This window comes from Nicotiana tomentosiformis, chromosome 6 (genome assembly GCF_000390325.3).
Source record: "Nicotiana tomentosiformis chromosome 6, ASM39032v3, whole genome shotgun sequence".
NCBI lineage: Eukaryota > Viridiplantae > Streptophyta > Magnoliopsida > Solanales > Solanaceae > Nicotiana > Nicotiana tomentosiformis.
In genome coordinates, this window is record NC_090817.1 from 84,080,694 (window position 1) to 84,104,000 (window position 23,307).

At 39.6% G+C, this 23,307-nt stretch overlaps 1 protein-coding gene across 1 annotated transcript; it reads left to right on the forward strand.

Moving 5' to 3' along the window:
- Nucleotides 1-8,627: 8,627 nt before the first annotated feature.
- On the forward strand, nucleotides 8,628-9,131 carry LOC138894324 (uncharacterized). The gene has a single exon (XM_070179014.1). It carries the CDS (start codon nucleotides 8,628-8,630, stop codon nucleotides 9,129-9,131), a length of 504 nt encoding a protein of 167 aa, XP_070035115.1.
- Nucleotides 9,132-23,307: the final 14,176 nt, after the last annotated feature.

A 23,307-nucleotide genomic window follows, 5' to 3' on the forward strand; every position in this document is an offset into this window, starting at 1 on the left:
AAAAAGAAAAAAGAAAAAAGAAAAAGAGAGTGAGGGTGTTCAAGGAGATGTAAGGGGAAAGGGAAAAAAGAGTGGTTGAATCTTCACCTACTCCTGTTGGGCTGACTGAGGAAACAGGGGCAATGGTGATATGGTCTAAGGAAGCTGTTGAAGAGGAGGAAAGTTGGAGAGAAGAAAGAGGTAGTGGATCTGGGGATGTCAGTGCAGCTGAGGGTCTGGTTAGGTTGAGGAAGAGGTTCCAAGAACGTGTTCCATCTGTGAAGGAAACCCTTGAAGATCTATTAAAAAGGGTGTCTGATAGATATAATCTAAAGAAGAAGAAAAGTTCAGGCGTTAAAGTCCCTGGAACTGCTAGGGCACACAAGAAGAGAAAGACTGCCTCTTCTACCCCTATAGAGATTCCTCCTACAAGAGGAAGAGCTACAATGAGTTAGAGGAAGCAAAGTGAGGATGAACTTGAAAGGGCCTTAGAAGAGAGTAAAAGAAAAGCTGCTGCAAAAAGGAAAGAAGAAAGTGAGTGAACCAATTGAGGCAATTGAGATTAAGGAGATGGACATGGTCCTTCACGATAAAGACGGGGCAGAAGAGCTGGAGGTTGTGACTCCAAAAGCGAAGAAAAGAAAGACTTCCAAAAAGAAGTCCCCTTCAAATATTGTTGATACAGAGCCTTTTGCCATGGCAAAAAGAACTAGGTCTGCCAGGAAACCAAGGAAAGTGCAAGTAGTGGAAGAAGAGAGTGAAGAAGAAGAGAAAATAGATGAAGAACAAGACAAGATGGTGAAGTTTGGAAAAAGAACAATTTTGAAGGATAGACTCCTCAGGGACTTAGAGGAGGAAGGAATGGTGATGCTGCTGGAGAAGCTAGAATTTCAGAGATGGAAGAACATGGTCCTTCAGATGGAAGGAAAACTAGCCCGAGCAAAAATTGTGGAGTTCAAGGCTAACTATGAGATCAAGAATGGCAGGGTAACCAGTGTAGTGAAAGGGGCGACTGTGAGCTTTGATGCCAAAGAACTGGGAGAAATTCTAGGGGTACCTGCTGAAGGGTATAATGATTACAAGAAGCTGAAATGACCAAGCCTAGAAAACCTACCTACCTCCCTTGCCATTACCAGGAAATTTGTTCATAGTGATTTAGAGTTACAGCCCAAGGCTGTGTACAAAAGTGAGATGAAGCCTGCCCACAAGCTGCTCTTTGAATTTGCCAACAAGGTTGTTCTGCCCAGGCAGGAAAGAAGGCACATTGCAACCTTCACGGACTTGGTCCTTATGGAGTGCCTTGATAGTGGGAGGCAGATCAACTCGCCGGGGTTTATTATCCAGCTCCTTGATAGGGTACTCACGACACCAAAACTCATGCCTTACCCTATGGTTTCATTATCACTATTGTGCTTGCTCACTTCAAGGTCCCCCTCAAGAAATGGGATGTTAGCAGACGCAAAAATCATTTTGGGGCCAACACCTTGACTACCTGTGACTATGAAGTCCATGCTTCTCCCAAAGAACCTAATTCATCCAAGAGGGTGTCTGTGAACAGTAAAGTGAGAGCCTTGGAGCAAGAGAGTGGGGATAAGGATGCTGAGATTGGGAGGCTAAAGAAGAGCTGGATGAAGTAGAAACTGAGAAGGATGCTCTCAGGATCGAGCTTGCAAAGGTAAAAGGGAAAACTGAAGGCATTCTTCATGACATGTTGAAGCTACTTCAGGCCAGAAACCAAGAACCCAGTCCTTCCCAGCCTTAAACCCTTCCTAGCCTAGTAGAAACCTAGTGACCTGAATGGGATAATTTTTTGTCTTTTTTGCTCATGGTGCAGTACTTTTATTTCTTTTATGCTTTGTGGATGACTCTTATCAATGATAATCACTGCTTTTGCTCTAATTATTTATTGATGTTTCTTAGATGGGTAATATCCTTAGATTGAAAAGTGATACTTGACTCCATGATTGCATTTGAAGTAGCCTAAATGACCATGATTAAGATCTGTAAAAAATCTGGTTATCTAACATAATTATGCAACTTTTCGATGATGCCAAAAGGGGGAAGATAGCTTTTGCTTTTTTACTTTGGACTGTGATATTTATAACCTAATGAACCTGGTCCTTGATGATTTGTGATTTTAAAATGGAAAATATTCTAACATTGTGTTGATGTTGAGCTGAGTTGAAACAAGTTTCATACTTATGAAAAGCATAGAGTTTGTCATCATCAAAAAGGGAGAATTTGTTGGCTTGAGTAAGTTTGTTTTGATGATTGACAAAGAAAAACATGCATGAACCGGGTCCATATATAATATACACAGGGCACGAGCAGATTCCAGCACAAGGCATGCACGTGGAGGGGATAAGCACAAGTGGTTATATCTGATATCTCCTAAACGAAAATGTTGCATAATTGATAAGGAGCAGGACTCCTTACTTGAAGAGAACTCTGTCCTAGATAAGGGAGGAGTTAGAAGTTGAAGATAACTAGAACTCTTCCACCATGGAAGAGTATAGCATTAGAACTCTAGTTGATCCTCTGCTACTAACTCAATATATTTCAGGACGTTCTCTTTTACTGTGATGCACAAACTCTGAAGTTAAACAAGAGTTGAGAGCAAAATAGCAAGGCATTTTGCAAGCAATTCCTGTGTGTTTCAAGTGTGCGAACCTGAAGCTACATTAATCAAATAGAAGTACCAGTTTCAAGTATCCGTATTTTATTCTAGTTACATTATATTATGGCTTTTGAGTTGTACCTTTCATCTTTCTCTAGAAGCATTTGTACTAGGTACTCTAAGTGTATTGTTCAAGTTAGAGTTATTTTGAAATTGTCGCAATAACCTGAGGCTGGTTGCCACAAAGGGTTAGATGTAATCCTTAGGTTTACAACAGTTTTTTAAACGCTATTTTTGGCTCAGTGATTTAGTGGAGTGTTGGAAAACATCCTACTGAAAAGTAGGTCGTATTTTTTTTTACCTTTTGAGCCAGGTATTTTCCACGTAAAAATACTTCTGTCCTTTACTTTCTGCATTTTCTATTCCGCAATTGTAGTGTAAGAAACACATAGAAGAACCAAGTCCTTCTATAATCTGTGCACGCAAAAAATTAAATACCACACAAATCACTCCCTCTTGTGTGGTATTGAAGTACATAATAACAAATTTTAATAGTGTATAACATTAAAGAAACATATGCAAGTCATGAATGCATGAGATATGATTTATGGAATAACATTCTGCTCTTGAGTTATTAAACATGATAATCATCTAAGATATTCTCTACAATTCTAATGGATAATGTGAGTCCACTTACTCCATTCAGAGCTCACATTAATATCTATACAGTCAAGCAATAATTTATGTCAAGATCTTTGTAAGAAGATAACTTTTAGTAAAAGCATTATCTCAACTCACCTTGATTTCATGCCTTTGAATACCTTCATTTGCTAAACTAATCTATACATAGTTAATTTATGAATCAAGTATAAAAGTCTTAAAATTTCAACTTTAGAAACCCTAGGTTGGTTCTTCTCAAAGTTAATCTAGGTTTTCATAGTAGTTCTTTGGAACAATTATCAACATTCTTATTCTTTTAATAATCGTAGTTGGATGTGAGTTGTAAGGCTTACCTCGATTTGCAAAATCCTAGGTTGGAAGAAGAGTCATATTCTTGAGTTCTTCTTGATAATCTAATAATTTCAAGATGAAACCTTATTAGAATCTATGTTGGGGAGTAATAATTTGACTCAAATCGTGTTAAAACTCACCTTAAATGATGGGGGATGATTTTGGATCAATATCTCCTTCAATGGAACAAACCCTAGTCCTTCAGAGTTTCTGCTTCTGTGTTTTGGAAGAAGCTAGAACTTATAGCTTCTTTCAAGGGATAATACATAATTACCACCCTGGAGTTGTCTCATTTTGCTAGTTACACCCTTATACTTTGGGGGAGTCCCATGATCTTCCTGAATAATTTGAATCGATGTTATTACCTCTTTTCGAGCCCATGTGGCATAGAGAGTGTATATCACTCTCTTTATCACTTTTTTAAGGAGAGTGAGAATCAAGAAGAAAATTAAAAATTGATTTTTTTGCAAGATTTTGTTATTAAATATACTTTATTTCATTTTATATTATTATTTAATTACTTTTTTTCCTTTTTCTTTTTCTGTTCAACCTTCTTCTTCAGTAACAGGTTGCCACCTCCCTCCACCACTTCACCACCTCAATATCCCACTACCCCACCTGAATTCATACAAAATAAAGTTCACCAAAGCTTCAACCAAAACAATCTACCAATGATTTTCAGCAAAGCTTCAAAATAATAATAATTATGCAATCTTCTCCTTCTTTCTTCTCCCTCATTGGATCAAAATCAAATAACCCAGTTGAGTTTATGGACAATACTCTCTTTCTAATACCATCATATTTTATATTTTAACCAAATAAAGTACTCAATAAATTTTACAAGCAGCAAAGAAGAAGAACTGAAAATGCCAACTCAAATGCAATTAATAGAAATCCTTATGTTATCATCAGTGAAATCGGCTATGGAAGAAATTTCTTTTTCTCCTTGATAAATTGATTCTATTTTTCTAATTGGAGAATTTGATGATGGAAAATTTCTTTTCCATGATGATGTATTTTTGTCGAATGAGTTCAAATATTTTCTTTATTCTTATAATAGAACTTGATTCTTTTTTCTCATTCAAAGGGTGGCCAATTATTTTTGGGGAGATAGACAAAGAAGATGGTTATGGGACTAGGGGTTGGGATAAGAATAAAGGATTTGAAAGTATATTTTGGAAGGTAGGTATGAAAAATAGGTCTTTTTCCCTTTTAATATATAATTTATATTTTTACACGTGTCAAGCAATATTGGTGCGGGCAAATCACTTTCTTTGTTGAAACTGGTGTAGGTCAGGAGCAATAATATTGATTCAAAGTTGTTAAGGGGTAATAGGATCACGCAAAATATAAGGGTGAAATTAATAAAGTAGGACAACTTCGGTCTTGGCCAAATAGGCTCTAAGTCTTTTTTTTTTCTGGGCGGAGAGGGGACGAAAAACACCGATTATTTCAAACGACTCCATTCAAAATAACAATATCAAAAGGAATTTTGATCTTAATTATGTGAAAGAAAAATCGGATTGAACTTGAAGTATCATTGTTCTATCTAGTATATAGTACAATGATTTGGCTTTGTGATCACATAAATTACTACGAAAAGGACCATATTTACCCTATTACTATCTATAATAAGCTATACCTATCCTTCGTTTTAGTTTCTTTATTGAAAATACCCTTATTGGTGCACCTTGAGATTCAAATTACCATTGATGTTAAATCCTCTTTCAAAAAGCCATGTGGCATGATCTGATTGCCCGTAAAAGACCCACCTTATTTTCTATTTTAACCAACCCAACCAAGCATATTTTTCTAACCCACCCGAACCCCCTCAATATGTTCCGTCCCCCCCCGAACCCCACTCAAAGGAAATACCTAACCTTTAATATGTCAAAAAAGGTGGTCATAAAATTTAACCACCAAACTCTACAAAAGCAATTGCCATTTTCTCTTCCAAGCTCAATAAGTGATTTCTACTCAATTTTTTAACTTTAAAATACCACAGATTGTTTACCCGAAAAACGAATAAAGTTAAATTTATACATAGTTCTAAGAATACGCGGTATAACTTGGCACAAATCAGAAAGTAAGTAGAAATATGTTGAGTATTGACTATATAAAGAATGAAATACAAACCAAACTGAGTGGAAAACGGTTTATGAACAAGCAAGACGTATCAATATACAAAGCCCAAAAAAGGATAATCTCTTATATGAATATCAATATGTTTTTCTCTGTGAATATCAATAATATGAGAGTGTATGAATGCCTTAATGTCTGATGTCTGTACAGAAATAGTAGCTATCCCTCTTATAGTGGAAGGATCCTACTTTAGATATAATTAAAAATACATAATGGGGATCCCATGATAGATTAGCTTTTCCCTAATTCCTGCCGAGATTCTCTCCCTTAGTGCGGCTGTAACAGCTCTTGTCTCTTGGCTCGATCTTGATCGGATTTGGTATTGGTCGATTTCCAGATATAGAGCTCGATATTGACTCGGGGCTTAGTATCGACTCGGGATCGATATTGGTCGGTCTATGGCTCTTAAGCTCGATGACACCGCTTCACATCATAGTTTGATTTGGACTCGAGCGCGATAATAACTTCGAGCTCGGTATTTGATCGGTCCAAAAAATTTGAGCTTGGTGACTTGTCTTCAGATCTTATCTCGATATTATGAAGATGACCTTCGGTCCATTATGGTCCAATCTTGACTATCCATATGAAGGTCAAAATCGGTTTTGACCGTATACAGATAGTCCCCTCATTTCTCGGGAAGAATGTGACGGGAAACGGCATGATTTTTTAACGGTATGATTAGATATACACTGACATTTGCATCGAGTCCGACCATGACTTACATGATAGATTTTCCGTCGGTTCAGTTACCAAGGCATTAAATGCGTGTCAGACGATGGTCGGCCATTGCTGATATTGAACTGTCATTGCCAACCCTATAAATAGCTCCTCTTTTACCATTTTTTACTTTTACATCTCTAATTTCCAAATCTTCTAAGTTCTTTTTCGCATCTTGTGAGTTATTTATCTATAAATTTGTGATTTTCACTGCAAAATCCCTTTTCAGAACACCAAATCTTGTCATCTTTCTCTATCTTTAGTCTTTAAATCCAAATGGCGAAAACGTCAAAAATCGTTCCTCAAAGAGAAAAAGCTTCTTCTTTGTGGCCCATCGGCGACAAAACACCGATGGAGCCACGACCTGAGGAGTGTGTTCCCGGGTGTGTGTTCTTACCTCTGATTTTAAGATCGACAAAGCCTCGCCGGTTCCCGGTCGATACGAGCCAGTATCGAGGTATATGTGCTCGATAACCGAAGGACATCTTAAACAGTTAAGGAAAGATTGCAGCCGGGAGAACAAAGAAGTGATAATCCCGACTCCCGAAGAAGACATTACTACTCATGTGAAAGGGTTTTTAAGTGTTTATACTTACCCTTTCACGTTGGGCCCCCTCGACCTAGTTGTCATCGATTTTTGCTGCCAATACCAAATAACCCTAGGCCAAATCCATCCTTCTTTTTGGCAGATCAATATTCTAATCTGATTCTTCATGAACAAAGTCGAGGGGATGCCTTTCACCCTCGACTACCTCATTAGATTGTACATCCCCCGCCTCTATCGAGGTGGGTTAATAAAACTCCAGCGCTGGGCTAACAAAGTGCTATTCTCAAGCATAGACGAGGACAAGGACCGAGGCTGGATGGGCAGGTTTGTTCGAGTGAAGACTTCCGACCTAATCCCGGCCAAGAAGATTCCATTTCCCGATGAATGGAACATGAAGTGTAAGTATAATTCTACTGTTAACTCCTATTATTTTGCTCCTTTGTTTCTTTCTCACCGATATCCTTTTTCGTGATGTAGCAGTTGCTTGGATACCCGGTGGTATTATTAACCTTGAGAGTTGGGTACGGGACCTGGCTTCAATCTCTACATATGCCGAGCACTCGTGGCGCGACTTATCAAAGGGCCGATGGGAGGCCAAAACTCATGGTAAGCCTCTTTCCCATGTCTTTGATGATTCGAACAAAATGTCTTTATTATACTTAACCAATTTTTTTGTGTATAGGCCTGGGCAAAGATGCGGTTATGAGGCCTCCGTCTGGCAAGGAAGAGACTTCGGCCCCGGTTCTGAAATCGGCGAAGGACAACAAGATAAAAAGGGCATCTACATCCGAGGATCCAAAATTAAGACAAGGACGGCTTGTAAGTCGAGGAAGAATACCATCCCTTTGATCGAAGAATCAGTTCAGGGTCTAAGGGATGAAGATGAAGGAGAAAAATAAAATGACGGGTCCATACTGGTGGCCCGAGTAAAGAAAACCATCAATGCCCCAAAGGCAGCTGGGTCGATGGCGGTTGATGAGGCTCCGTCTCGAACTGAGGGGATATCGGAGAAGGACTCGGGCAAAGTCCCCTAGTCGTTGGAGATCGAGGATGCCTCCCATCGAAGTCAATAACTGGTGGGTATATTTGAAGCTCTTCGAATTGAGGAGAACGCCCTAAACGACTCGCTTGGGGCAATAGTAATCAGAGACTCGCCTACTCTTCCTGCTTTTTCCGAAGGGGCAATTTGGGAAGCCCGAGCTTTAGGGACCCTCGAGGTAGATGGGGCCCATGAGGTAGAGGACCCCTTCCGTGATTTGTTTACCGGTATCGAGGATGCTGCCGGCTTGAGTGATGCGTCGGGTCTTTTCTTTGAGGTTTAACGAGCCCTGAATTGGGTAAGTCTCGATTTCCTTTGTTGATGACATATTTTTCCATTTTCTGCCTAACTTTTTCTCTTTTTCGTATAGGCTTTAGCTCTTCATTAAGAGGAGTTTTTCCAAGTCTCGGGCAGAGCTGAGATGACGTGATCGAGCAGGTAATGAAAATTTTAAACGCTCATGGGCTCGACTCGAGAACGGTGGCTAACATTTCAATCTCATAGCTGCAGTAGAAGATCGAGAGGATCGAGCAGTTTCGTGAGGAGGTCAACACGATAAAGGCGGAGTCCTTGGGATGGAAAGAAGGTATGGACCGTCTTGCTGCAGAGAAAGAGACCGCTCGAGCTTAATTATCATCAGTCGAAAGTCAACTTCAAGGCATGAAGGAGAAGAGCTCGGCTCAAGCAATAAAATAGAGGAGTTCGAAGCTCAGTTGGCTTCTGAATTTGCCAAGGTCGAGAAAGCAAAGGCCGAGGCGGATGCAATCGTGGCCGTCTATCGGGCCGATGCTGAAGCCGCCCAAGTACAAGTGAGAGAGGAAGCCGAGACCGCTCAAACTCGAGCACATTGGGTTGCTAAACTCGCCAAATGCCAATCTCGGGGGGAAACCATCGAGGAGATCCATGCTCGAGGTTTCGACCTTACCGAAGAGATACTAAAGGCTAAAGAGCTTGAAGCCGATGTTGGAGCCCTGGCTTCCGATGATGATGATTATATTGATGAAAGCAAGAGTGGGTCTGAGAGCGGGGAGGAGCCCGATGGAGAAGTGACTGCCCCCAGAGATAATCAGGAAACTTAGGGTCTTTTCCATTTTGATCTTTTTGTGTAGGGTCCTGATCGGACCTTGTAAATACTCTTATATATATATAAAGATCTTTTCCTTTCCCAACTTGTCTTTTGTTTTATTCTCTGCCTTGTGGAGATTTTGTTTCATTCATGCCTTATGAAAGTTTTCATAAGTTCGAGGCTTTAGGCAATTTGATCGAAGTCGTACCTTGTAGTCTTTATAACCGAGTGAGTGTTTGCTCGAGCTCGAAGTAAGAGTATCCCTTAGGCTTAATAGTCGAGTGAGTGTTAGCTTGAACTCGAAGTAAGATTAGCCCTTAGGCTTAATAGTCGAGTGAGTGTTAGCTCGAACTCGAAGTAAGAGTAGCCCTTAGGCATAATAGTCGAGTGAGTGATTGCTCGAACTCGAAGTAAGAGTAGCCCTTAGGCTTTTTCGCCGAGTGAGTGTTTGCTCGAACTCGAGATAATAGTGGCCCTTAGGCTTTATGGTCGAGTGAGTGACTGCTCGAACTCGAAGTAAGAGTGGACCTTAGGCTTTATGGTCGAGTGAGTGATTTCTCGAACTCGAATTAAGAGTAGCCCTTAGGCTTTGTAGTCGAGTGAGTGTTAGCTTGAACTCGAAGTAAGAGTGGCCCTTAGGCTTTATGGTCAAGTGAGTGATTGCTCGAACTCGAAGTAAGAGTAGCCCTTAGGCTTAGTAGTCGAGTGAGTATTTGCTCGAACTCAAAGTAATGTAGCCCGTATGCTTTATGGTCGAGTGAGTTATTGCTTGAACTCGAAGTAAGAGTAGCCCTTAGGCTTAATAGTCGAGTGAGTGTTTGCTCGAACTCGAAGTAATGTAGCCCGTAGGCTTTATGGTCGAGTGAGTTACTGCTTCAAACTCAAAATAAGAGTATCCCTTAGGCTTAATAGTCGAGTGAGTGTTTGCTCGAACTCAAAGTAATATAGCCCGTAGGCTTTATGGTCGAGTGAGTGATTGCTCGAACTTGAAGTAAGAGTAGCCATTAGGCTTAATAGTCGAGTGAGTGTTTGCTCGAACTCGAAGTAATTAGCCCATAGGCTTTATGGTCGAGAGAGTGTTTGCTCTAACTCGAAGTAATGTAACCCATAGGCTTATTAGTCGAGTGAGTGTTAGTTCGAACTCGATGTAAGAGTATCCCTTAGGCTTAGTAGTCGAGTGAGTGTTTGTTCGAACTCAAAGTAATATAGCTCGTAGGCTTTATGGTCGAGTGAGTGATTGCTCGAACTCGAAGTAAGAGTAGCCATTAGGCTTAATAGTCGAGTGAGTGTTTGCTCGAACTCGAAGTAATGTAGCACGTAGGCTTTATGGTCGAGTGTGTATTTGCTCGAACTCGAAGTAATGTAGACCGTAAGCTTAGTAGTCGAGTGAGTGTTAGCTCGAACTCGACATAAGAGTAGCCCTTAGGCTTATGTGGGGCTTGATTTCATTGATTTTTCGTTTGCGAGTCCTCAATTTATGGGGTAATGGTCGGCCTTTAAGCCCGTTTGCATAATAGATCACGAAATAGAGGATGGATTCTGAGATGTGACATATCGGTAATGAAGAAATTTCACTTTATATCATTACACATGTGTTCATGTTTTGTGATAGGGCTCGAGCAAACTACACGAGCATGGTTCGTTTTGACCATTTGGCCCTTACAATTTTTCCTATCGAAACCCTGTTGTCATGAAGTAACTTTCTTGCATCGAACTTGATAATCAAACTTGATATATTCGAGGGTAATGCCCCCCAGTATTCGAGGTTGATTGTAAAGAGGCCTCAGATACTGTTGAATTGTTCTAAGTTAGCATGATCAATGGTTGCCTCATTAAAAACCTTGCCGAAAAACCCATTTGGGACAAAACCGGTCTAAGGGAAAAAGAGTGCAACGCGTGCTTTCAGGCCTAAAGGTTTCAAGTTGAATAATCCATCCCTGTTTTTGGTCGAACACATGCAAGGGTTAATTTTAAAATATAAATGAATATAGGAGGGTCGTACCTTAACAATAGTATCGTTTTAGGTGCGATACGTTCCTATTGCTTGGTAGTTGTTTGCCGTTTATTACATCGAGCTTGTAGGATCCTTTTCTGACGATTTCGAGAACCTGATACGGTCCTTCCCAGTTCGGACCCAGTTTTCCTTCATTTAAATTTCGGGTGTTGAGGTAAATTTCCTTAGCACTAAGTCCCCGATTTTAAAATATCGAAGATTGGTTCTTCGATTATAATACCTTTCTGTTTTTGGGCGGCTAATCGGACGAGAGCTGCTTCTCTTTTTGCATCCAATAATTCTAGGCTTGTGTTCATTTTATCGATATTCGACTCATTTATTTCATATCGAAACCTGACCCTAGGTTCTCCGACCTCAACCGGGATAAGAGCTTCGGCGCCATAAACCAACGAGAATGGTGCCGCTTCGGTACTAGATTTCGATGTTGTGCGGTATGCCCATAGGACTTCGGGTAGTATTTCTCTCCATTTTCCTTTAGCGTCGGTTAATATTTTCTTAAAATTTTAGATGATGGTTTTATTGGTCGATTCGGCCTGTCTTTTTCCGCTGGGATGATAAGGTGTTGATAGAACCCTTTTGATTTTGTGGTCTTCGAGAAATTTAGTTACTTTGCTGCCGATGAATTGCTTTCCATTATCACATACAATCTCGGATGGCATCCCAAACCGACATAAGATGTGGTCCCAAATGAAGTCTATCACTTCCTTTTCTCTGACTTTCTCGAAAGCCTGTGCTTCAACCCATTTAGAGAAATAATCAGTCATAAACAAAATAAACTGAGCCTTACCTGGGGCCAATGGGAGGGGGCCGATGATGTCCATTCCCCATTTCATGAAAGGCCATAGAGATAGGACCGAGTGGAGGAGTTCCCCGGGTTCATGAATCATGGGCGCATGTCTTTGACATTTGTTACATTTTCAAATGAATTCCCTTGCATATTTGTGCATATCGATCCAATAATATCCTGCTCTGATTATTTTGTGGACTAATGAATCAGCACTGGAATGATTCCCACAAGTGTCCTCGTGAATGTCACGTAGGATGTAGTTGGTATCTCCCGATCCTAAACATATTGCCAGTGGACCACCGAACATCCTTCTAAATAGCGTTCCATCATTGGATAAGATGAATCGTGCAGCTTTTGTGCGTAGAGCTCTCGATTCCTTTGGATCCAATGTAAGTTTCCCATTCTTGAAGAACTTTATATATTTGTTTCTCCAATCCCAGGTTAGACTTGTGGAGTTTATCTCGGCATGACCTTTTTCAATTACCGATTTCATGAGTTGTATGACAGTCCCCAAGTTGAGTTCGTCATCCTCGACCGATGAACCTAAGTTTACAAGAGCGCCGGCCTCACTGTTCTGCTCTCGAAGTATATGTTGCAAAGTCCATTCCTTGAATCGATGTAGAGTCACTTGTAATTTATCCAAGTACCTATGCATTCGATCTTCTCGGACATCAAAAATCCCGTTGACTTGATTTACCATGAGGAGGGAATCACATTTAGCCTCCACGACCTCGGCTCCCAAACTTCTAGCTAGTTCGAGACCTGCAATCACGGCCTCATACTCGCCATCATTGTTAGTCAATTTTGTAGTTTTAATAGACTGTCTAACTACATTACCTGTGGGCGATTTTAGTACGATGCCTAGTCCGGACCCCTTTGTGTTCGAGGCATCATCCGTAAAGAGGGTCCAGACTCCCGAAGAGGTACCCGATTTTATCAGTAATTCCTTTCCAATATCGGGTACGAAGGCCGGTGTAAATTCAGCCACGAATTCCGCTAAGATTTGAGATTTGATAGCAATTCGAGGTCTATACTCGATGTCGTACTTGCCGATCTCTATGGCCCATTTGGCCAATCGACCTAAAAGCTCAGGTTTGTGTAAAATATTTCGTAAAGGATAAAATGTTACAACATGTATCGGATGGCACTGAAAATATGGTTTTAGTTTCCTAGAGACACTTATTAAAGCAAGCACTAATTTTTCTAAGTGTGGATATCTAGTTTTGGCCTCACCTAAAGTTCGACTGACATAATAAATAGGGAATTGCGTACCTCGTTCTTCTCGAATTAGGACTCCAATCACTGCTATCTCTGAGACAGCTAGATACAGATAAAGTTGTTCGTCTGCCTTTGGGGTATGAAGCAACGGAGGGCTCGATAAATACCGTTTTAGCTCTTCCAAAGCTTGCTGACATTCCGGAGTCCATGCAAAATTGCTTTTCTTTTTAAGTAGAGAGAAACATCGGTGGCTCCTATCCGAGGATCTCGAAATGAACCGTCCCAGGGAGGCTATCCGTCCCGTTAGCCTTTGTACGGCCTTTACATTATCTACCACTATGATATCCTCGATTGCTTTAATTTTATAGGGGTTAATCTCGATTCCTCGATTGGACACCATAAAACTGAGAAACTTGCCCGAACCAACCACGAAAGCACATTTTTTGGGATCGAGCTTCATATTGTAGTCCCTTAGTATGTAGAAAGTTTCCTGCAAATGCTTTAAATGGTCCTCTACTCGCACAGATTTAACTAACATGTCATTAATATAAACCTCCATTGATTTTCCTATTTTCTTTTTGAATATTCTGTTTACTAGGCGTTGATAAGTTGCACCAGCATTTTTTAGGCTGAATGGCATTGCATTATAACAGTAAGTCCCGTACTTAGTGATAAATGAGGTCTTTTCCTGATCCTCCGGGTTCATCTGTATTTGGTTGTACTCGGAATAGGCATTGAGAAAACTGAGAGTCTCGTGGCCAGCCGTGACGTCGATCATACGATCGATATTAGGCAAAGAAAAAGAATCCTTAGGGCATGCTTTATTCAGGTCTTTATAATCTATACATATTCTAAGCCTGTTCCTCTTTTTAGGGACTACCACCACATTTTCTATCCACTCCGGGTATTTTACTTCCCGAATGGACCCTATTTTAAGAAATTTGGTTACCTCGTCTTTGATGAAGGCAAGTTTAACCTCGGACTGGGGCCTTCTTTTTTGTTTTATCGGGCAGAATTTTGGGTCCAAGCTTAGCTTATGAGTGGTGATTCCCGGTGGTATCCCTGTCATGTCAAGATGGGACCAAGCGAAACAGTATATGTTAGCTATAAGAAATTGAATAAGCTTTCTCCTGAGCTCGGGATCTAACCCTGTGCCCAGATATACCTTTCGTTCGGGCAGATGTTCGATTAGTATGACTTGCTCCAGTTCTTTGACCGTTAATTAGGTAGCGTCAGAATCATCGGGGACCACGAAGGATCGAGGGACCCCACGTTCATCATCTTTGTCAGTCTTCTGATTCTCTAGTTGGGTCGAAGCTGACATTTGTGATTGCTATTTGGTATCATGTTCCCCCTTCGGAATTCCTTCCTCGACGGCAAATATTTATATTGCGGCCGGTTGTTCTCCGTAAACTATTTTGACTCCCTCTGATCTTGGGAATTTCAGAACCTGGTGGAGGGTCAAAGGTACAACTCTCATATTATGGATCCACGGTCTTCCAAAAAGGGCGTTGTACCTCATATCGCCTTCGATTATGTGAAACTTTGTTTCTTGAATGGTTCCGGCCACGTTTATTGGCAGAATTATCTCACCCTTAGTAGTTTCACATGTCATATTGAATCCGTTTAGAATCAGGGTTGTGAGCACGACCTGATCCTGTAGACCGAGCTGCTCTACGACCTTCGATTTAATAATGTTGGACGAGCTACCTAAATCAATTAACACACGCATAAATTGAGTTTTATTATAAGTACATATATTACCAGTGCATCGTTGTAAGGTTGCATGACTCCTTCTGCATCTTCATCATTAAAGGACAGGGTTCCTATGGGTGCATAATCCTGAGTTCGAGGTCGCTTCTCTCTTATAACCGAGATCTTAGTACGTTTAAGCACCGACCCCTGAGGGATATCGATCCCATCGATGATCATGTAGATGATGTGTTGTGGCTCTTATTTTTCATTTTGTCTACTGAAATCCCTATTTTTGAAATGGTTTTTGGCCCTGTCACTTAAGAATTCTCGAAGGTGCCCTTTATTGAATAACCGGGCTACCTCCTCTCTCAGTTGCCTGCAATCTTCCGTTCTGTGGCTATGAGTGCCATGATATTCACACATTTGATTGGGATTCCTCTGGGGCAAGATCGGTCTACAGAGGTCGAGGCCATTTAGTATCTTTGATGCGTCCGATAGCCGACACGATGGCAGATGCATCGATGCTGAAGTTATACTCTGATAACCGTGGTGCTTCCTTAGGTCTGGTATGCCTGTCGAACACATTCCTGTTCATCAGCCCTCGAGACCCTTGGCCTCGATCACTTCTCTTTTCGTCTCGTACGGGATTACATGAAGGTTCGTGTCACGACCCAATTTTCCCTCTGTATGACATCGTGACAGCACCTAGTCTCTATGACTAGGTAAGCCTAACATTTTGCGGAATAAATGAAATGAAAGCATAAATTTAACAACAAACTGTAGCAATAACACTATAACCGAGTACTATGCCACTTGGCATGTATAATAACCAACTCCTCAATATACTACACAGCATTCCCAAAACCCGGAACATCATGAATCACAAACTACAGAAGGAAAATCTAGTGTCTCTATACATTAGAGTCTATCAAAAGAAAATACAGAAGATAATTGACATGGGGAAGAGTAGAAGGGGACTCTGAGTCTGCGGATGCGGCAGATATACTTTGAAGTCTCCAAAGTTGTCCCGGCTCACTGATAGTGCGTCTCATAAGGAGCACCTGGATCTGCACACGAAAAACATGCGCAAAAGAGTAGCATGAGTACACCACAATCGGTACCCAGTAAATGCCAAGCCTACCCTCGGTCGAGTAGTGACGAGGTTAGGTCAGGGCCCTACTGGTATATATATAATAACACAAGATAAAATGAAATACCGCCATAAAATAAAGACTAAAATTTAACAAGAATTAAATCATAGAAGACAACAGCTCAGTACAAAGAGATAATAACAGGGGATTTTCCCAAGATACCGTCTCGTAGTCCCAACGTAAATGTGCAGAACAGGGGGATCTCCCGGAATACGGTCCCGTAGTCCCAAAGTAAATATGCAGTGCAGGAGGATCTCCCGGAATACCGTTCCGTAGTCCCAAAGTAAATATACAGTACAGGGGATCTCTCGTAATACCGTTCTGTAGTCCCAAAGTAAATATGCAGTACATGGGGATCTCTCGAAATACCATTTTGTAGTCCCAAAGTAAATATGCAGCCAAACAATAGAATTCAATAGTTACGACACGAAATTCTACAGTTCAACCTATGTACCAGTTAAGGAAAGACAGATAAATTCACTAAACATCTACACGTAGTTCAAGTAAATAGTTAGGGTAAGTAGGCATGCTATTCTAGTCTAGCCGGATACCACACATGCTGATGAAACTCAAATAAGAAGGAAATCAGGTTATTACTTAGTAGAAAAATCGGGGTTTTACACAATTATCCTGTGTACGTACTTGTCACCTCACGCACACGACACTCATATATAAAAAATAGTACAAATCTTACGGGGAGTTCCCCATATAAGGTTAGGCAAGCCACTTACCTCGAACCAAGCTCAATCAATCGATCACAATGCCTTTCCCACGAATATCCGGCTCCGAATGGCCCAAATCTAGCCAAAAGCAATTACAAATCATAAATACAACCATAGTAGACTCATCTAATTAATGAAATCAATACTTTAATAAAAATTCCAAAATTCGCCCTAAAAGGTTGACCCGGGTCCACATCTCGAAATCGGGTAAAAGTTACAAAATACGAACACTCATTCACTCACGAGTCTAACCATATCAAATTTACTAAAATCCGACACCAAATGGTCCTTTAAATACACAAATCAAGATTTCCAAATCCTTAGTCTCAAACTCCCAAATTCCACCTTAAATACACACTAACTAGGTGAAAAAATAAATGGGGAAGCAAGATTATTGATTAAAATAAGCACAAGGGACTTAACTCAAGAAACTCCTCAAAAATGCTCTCAAGAAATTGCCAAACCCGAGCTCAAAATGTTGAAAATGAGCAAAAACTGCGAACCCTTGCATTTAAGTATTCTGTCCAGAAATCTCGCACCTACAGACTGTCTGTCGCATCTACGATGCCGCACCTGCAAAAATACCATCACATGTGCGGATTCCACTTAGAATCCCAGGCTCCGCTCCTGCGGCTATGGGACCACAGGTGCGGTTACACCAGTAGCAGCAGCACTTCAGCTGCAATTCCTAACTACAATCAAGCCGCTAACCACCCGAAATCACTCCGAGGCCCTCGGGACCTCAACCAAACATACCAACAAGTCCTATAACCCGATACGAACTTAGTCGAATCCTCAAACTATATCAAACAATGCTAAAATTATAAATCATCCTCCGATTCAAACTTATAGAACTTGAAACTTTCAAATTCGACAACTAATGCCGAAACCAACCAAACCACGTCTGATTGACCCCAAATTTTTCACACAAGTCATATTCAATATTACAGACCTACTCCAACTTCCAAAATCGTAATCCGACTCCGATATCAAAATTTCCACTACCGATCCAAATCTCCAAAAATTCGACTTTCGCCATTTCAAGCCTAAATAAGCTACAGACCTCCAAAACACAATCCGGATGCGCCCTTAAGCCCAAAATCACCTAACGGAGCTAACGGAACTGACAAAACTCCATTCCAGAGTTGTCTTCACACAGTTTCGACTACGGTCCAAATCCTCAGGCTTAAACCTCTATTTAGGGACTAAGTATCCCAAAACACTCCAAAAATCAAAATGAAACTTTCTGAAAAGTCACAATAGCAGGAATAGATATGAGAGAAGAAGTAAATAGGGGATCAAGACTATTACTCTCAAAACGACCAGCCGGGTCGTTACAGTTTGCTACCCATACGATCTCCGTTATACGGCCGATATCAATCCTTGTTTGACCTTGGTTCTCGGTCGATGTCCCTTTTAATAACGGACCTAGACCCCAACTGGCCGTCTTCAACTCTGATCTTCGATTGATATAGATTGTGTACATCGGCCCAAGTAATAGCCGGTACTTGATCAAATTCTGCTTCAACTTTCGTGAAGCCATCGAGCTCCGCTCGTTCAGTCCTTGAATGAAAGCTTGTACAGCCCAATCGTCAGTGACCAGTAATAGATCCATTTGTTCTATTTGGAAACAAAATACGAACTCTCTTAGCATCTCGTTGTCCTTCTGCCTTACCTTGAAAAGGTCTGACTTCCTGGTTTTGACCTTTATGGCTTCGGCATGTGCTTTTACGAAAGAATCTGCAAGCATAGCAAAAGAATCAATAGAGTTAGACGGTAAATTATAATACCATATCATTGCTCCATTTGACAGGGTTTCACCGAATTTTTTTAATAATACAGATTCGATCTCATCATCCTCTAGATCGTTCCCTTTAATGGCACATGTGTAAGAGGTGACATGTTCGTTGGGGTTGGTCGTTCCATTATATTTAGATATTTCGGGCATGCGAAGCTTCTTCGGGATTGGTTTAGGAGCCGCGCTGGGGGGAGGGAGGCTTTTGTACAATTTTTTTGGAATTTAAGCCCTTTAATATCGGTGGTGCTCCTGGGATTTGATCAATCCCGGAGTTATATGTTTTCACTTTTTTGTCGTTCGCTTCAATCCTCCTTTCTCTATTCGTTTTGTCAGTTCTTCGAACATCTTAAAAATTTTGGGATTAGTCCCCGATTCTTGCTCATTTGACTTTATTATAGTTGGCCCCGTTTTGTGGGTGACTTCTTGGGGTGGACTGGGCTCGAGTCTGGTCGGTGCATGGGTTTGGCTATGCAACTGGGCTATTGCTACCTGTTGATCTTGCAACATTTCGAAAATCATACGCAAGCTGATTCCGTTTTCCTCAGCATTTTGGGTATTTCGAGCTGCATACCGAGTTCCACCATGAATGTTATTTTCAGGGTTAGAACGTTGGTTCGCCTCGATGGCCGCATGTGAGTTAACGTCTATTAGCTCTTCGACCCGAGCTCCAATGGGATCAACGATTGGCCTTCCATCCCCGGGGGTTAAGTTGTTGTTCTCATCTTGAAGGCCGACTTCGTTGTCGATAGGTAGAGCCATTAATTGAGAATTCATCGTTTTCAACCTGAAATCAAAGATACTTCCAAGAGCAAGCGTAAAATGGTGTATTTTGCAGAGATTCGTACCAAATGACCACTGTTATCCTTGGCCCCACGGTGGGCGCCAAACTGTTTACCCGAAAAATGGATAGAGTTGAATTTATACGTAGTTCTAAGGATACGCGGTATAACTTGGCATAAATCAGAAAGTAAGTAGAAATATGTTGAGTATTGACTGTATAAAGAATGAAATACAAACCAAACTGAGTGGAAAACGGTTTATGAACAAGCAAGACGAATCAATATACAAAGCTTAAAAAAGGATAATCTCTTCTATGAATATCAATATGTTTTTCTCTGTGAATATCAATAATATGAGAGTGTATGAATGCCTTAATGTCTGATGTCTGTACAGAAATAGTAGCTATCCCTCTTATAGTAGAGGGATCCTACTTTAGATATAATTAAAAATACATAGTGAGGATCCCATGATAGATTAGCTTTTTCCTAATTCCTGCCGAGATTCTCTCCTTTAGTGCGGCTGTAACAGCTCTTGTCTCTTGGCTCGATCTTGATCAGATTTGGTATTGGTCGATTTCCAGATTTAGAGCTCGATATTAACTCGAGCTCGATACTAACTCGAGCTCGATATTGACTAGGGGCACGGTATCGACTCGGGCTCGATATTGGTCGATCTCTGGCTCTTAAGCTCGATGACACCGCTTCACATCATAGTTCGATTTGGACTCGAGCTCGATAATAACTTCGAGCTCAATATTTGATCGGTCCCAGAAATTTGAGCTTGGTGACCTGTATTCAGATCTCATCTCGATATTATGAAGATGACCTTCGATCAATTATGGTCCAATCTTGACTATTCATACGAAGGTCGAAATCGATTTTCACCGTATACAACGGATCTTAAATCTCAAAATTCAATTGTCATACCAAACTTCAAAGCTTACAGTGATAGTGGTATCTCAACTTTCTCTTTTTGTTCTCCTTCAAATACGAACTCATGACGGTAATTACTTTGCAAAAGAGGGTTGGCGAGCTTCAAACCAAAAAGTTGAAGGCTGTGTTCTTCTTCCTCAACAAATTTTTCAGTCTTTGCTTCAAAAATTTCAATCCAAACTCTGCCAAAACTTCCATCAAACGAACTCAGATAGTAAAATATTACTATTACATTTTTTGAAAATTGTCCCAAACTTTTGTATTTTATAAAAGATCTCACCATTTATTATTTTGTAATAATGCTGCTTCGTCTTTTCGGTTATCTGATAGTGTATTATGTAGTTCATTATAAAAATGATAATTTTGTACCAAATTTATTTATGTATATGACTATGATTTGTGATAATGATAATGAATATTATTGATGAAGGTACTGCTAGGTATTTGTAATAGTTTTTAGAACTTGTGAGTATGAAAACTGATGTCCAAATACATTTTTCATTTTCAAATCAAACTTAACCAAAATCAAATTTTTTAAAACAAATTTAGGAATCTATGACCAAAAGCTAGTTTAATACGTGTGAAAGAGTAAAAAAAAAATCACTTTAAGCTAAATAGAGGGAGTAATTGACATTGAAATTTTGGTTTGTTTGGGATCTAAGAGATACCTTAGCATTCAATAGTTTATTTATTTCATGTGCAGTCCACATGCATCTGCCGGCATCAGTGGTCACGATGAAGCTCGAAAAAATAATGCTGGTTTGGCAAAGTTCTAAGCTTTCTTTTACTAAATAGAGCTAATTAGTAGGAGTAACAATTTTTCCATGTTTGGTTTGTTCATCTTTCTTAGGAATTTGCGATTTTTTTAATTTAAATTTTGCATAAACTGAAGAGTTTACATTACTTGAAAACTACACATTCAGGGCTTGAGATTCCGATGAGATATCAAAACGAATGGCACTTAATTTGGACAAATTTGAAAATGGGCCGTGCACTTATTTACTACTAGCAAAATTCAACTTGTTATGAGATGAAAACAGATACGTCTTCAACAATATATACAAATTTACTTGATACCGCCATAGTTAGTAAATAGTTTATCAAATGTAAATAAATTCAAACCACAAATAAGAAAATGGTAAAGGTGTCAACCCCAACATTTGGCTAGCTCCCTTTCGAGCAGAAAAAGAAAAAAGAGAGAGAATTAATAAACCTAGCTAATAAAAGACTAAAAATGATAAGAGGGTTGAAAATAGGAACAAGAACAACCGAAATATTGGTGTTAACATGCTTTGAAGAACACCGGTGGTTGCTTAAACTCTAGCATTAGCATATAACAAGTAAAGATCATTTTTTTCTGTGAGGCCTTGAAACTAAAGAGCTGTATATGGTACACAAGAGGGAAAGTGTGGAAGATCGAGTAAGTATCCTTAAAGCTACATAAAAAACGAAACATGAAACCCAAGGAAATAATTGAAAGACGAAATCTTAGGGAATAGTGTTGAATTACATTCACATTGCAGCTAATTAAATTTGGAATATAGCAAAGATGTAAAGCAGAAAAATAAAGAAGAAAGAAAAGTACCCCCCTCAAACAAGAAAAACTCTATTTCTAAAAAAGAAGAGCCTTGAATCTTGAACTGGTACGTATATTTTACTGCATATATATAATAAGCCATATGTAGTGCATTGCCAAAGGATTAGTAGTTGCCCAAAGAAAGTTACTTGATGACGTGTCATCAAGAAGAAGAAAAAGAAGAAAATGAATCATCGTCATCATCATCATCCTTCTGATCTTCCATTTTTATGGGAAAGGAGAAAAATTGAAGGAGAAGAAGTAGGAGGAGAGGATGATCTTTAAAGAGAAAAAAATGAGATTGGTACATTAGCCTTATTTTAACTTTTAAAAAGTGACTTGCTAGTTGGTGCATAGAGGATCTTCTAAGCATATGCTTCCACTTTTAGCTTTTTCTTTTTAATACTATACTCTACTATTTTTTTCTTTTTCATATTCAAAAGAGATCAACATTTGTTCTTCACTTATATGGCCAAGGCCGGATTTAGTGAAGAAGCTATGGTCTAATCTCTAATGATTTGTTCCAACTCAGTAATTTCTCTTAGACCCTGCATATATGTTTAAAAGAATTACTAAATAATTAAGTATAAGTAATATATTTTAAATCGAATAAATTAAATGAGATGTGTTAAAACTTCTAACTAAATTCATAAAGCTCAAATACGTAATGTGACCTAAAACTTTCGGCCGTAGTTTAGTGGAAGAGGTGTTGAACCAATTAAGTCAATCATCTCGTTCTTAATTTGGTTTCCCGAATAATTTTCTTGTTATTCTGTTTCTTTGTTTACGTTTATAGGTAAGTTGTACTGCAGTCGAAGTTCGTGTACCATGCAATTATTTGTCACCACAAATTTCTTTTCAAATTTCTCATTTGACGTAATGCCCTTCTCTTTGCTATTGCTCCAATGCCTTTTCTCGCGGTCTGTGGAATGATCTTTAACAAGTCTTGCTTAGCCATGCATTAGTTAGCTTATTTAAAATATATAAGTGCATCAGTATCTCTAAGAGAATATACAAATATTTATTCTTTACATGTTCCTTGAAATTCCCATTAATCTTTTTTTTTTAAAGGACTCCTTTAATAACAAATGTTAGATCATAATGTCGACATGGGATAAACCTTGTCCTAATTATGCCTTTTTCGGTTCTACGCGAATAAGCTCGTGCACTTTTAGCAAGATAGTTTCCTGTAGTCAATTCACCTTTTAACAACAATACTTACTGGTTCCCATGAAGAGTGAAAAACCATGTCCTAACAAGTACTTGCTTTAGATGCTGACACTTTAATTAGGACAACACATTGTCTCACTTATTAATCTCGGTTTCTCATACATATTGTAGTGGAGGATGAGGATGTATGTGCCAATTTATTTTGTATTTCTTTGTTTTCTTGTCGTATTAATAAGGAATGCACCAATGATGTTTTCCATGTAGTTGCAGACAGGTTGATTAAAGCCCACGTGGAATTATTTAATTTTTGGATGGAGCTGGCAACTAGCTTATCATGTTTTTACTT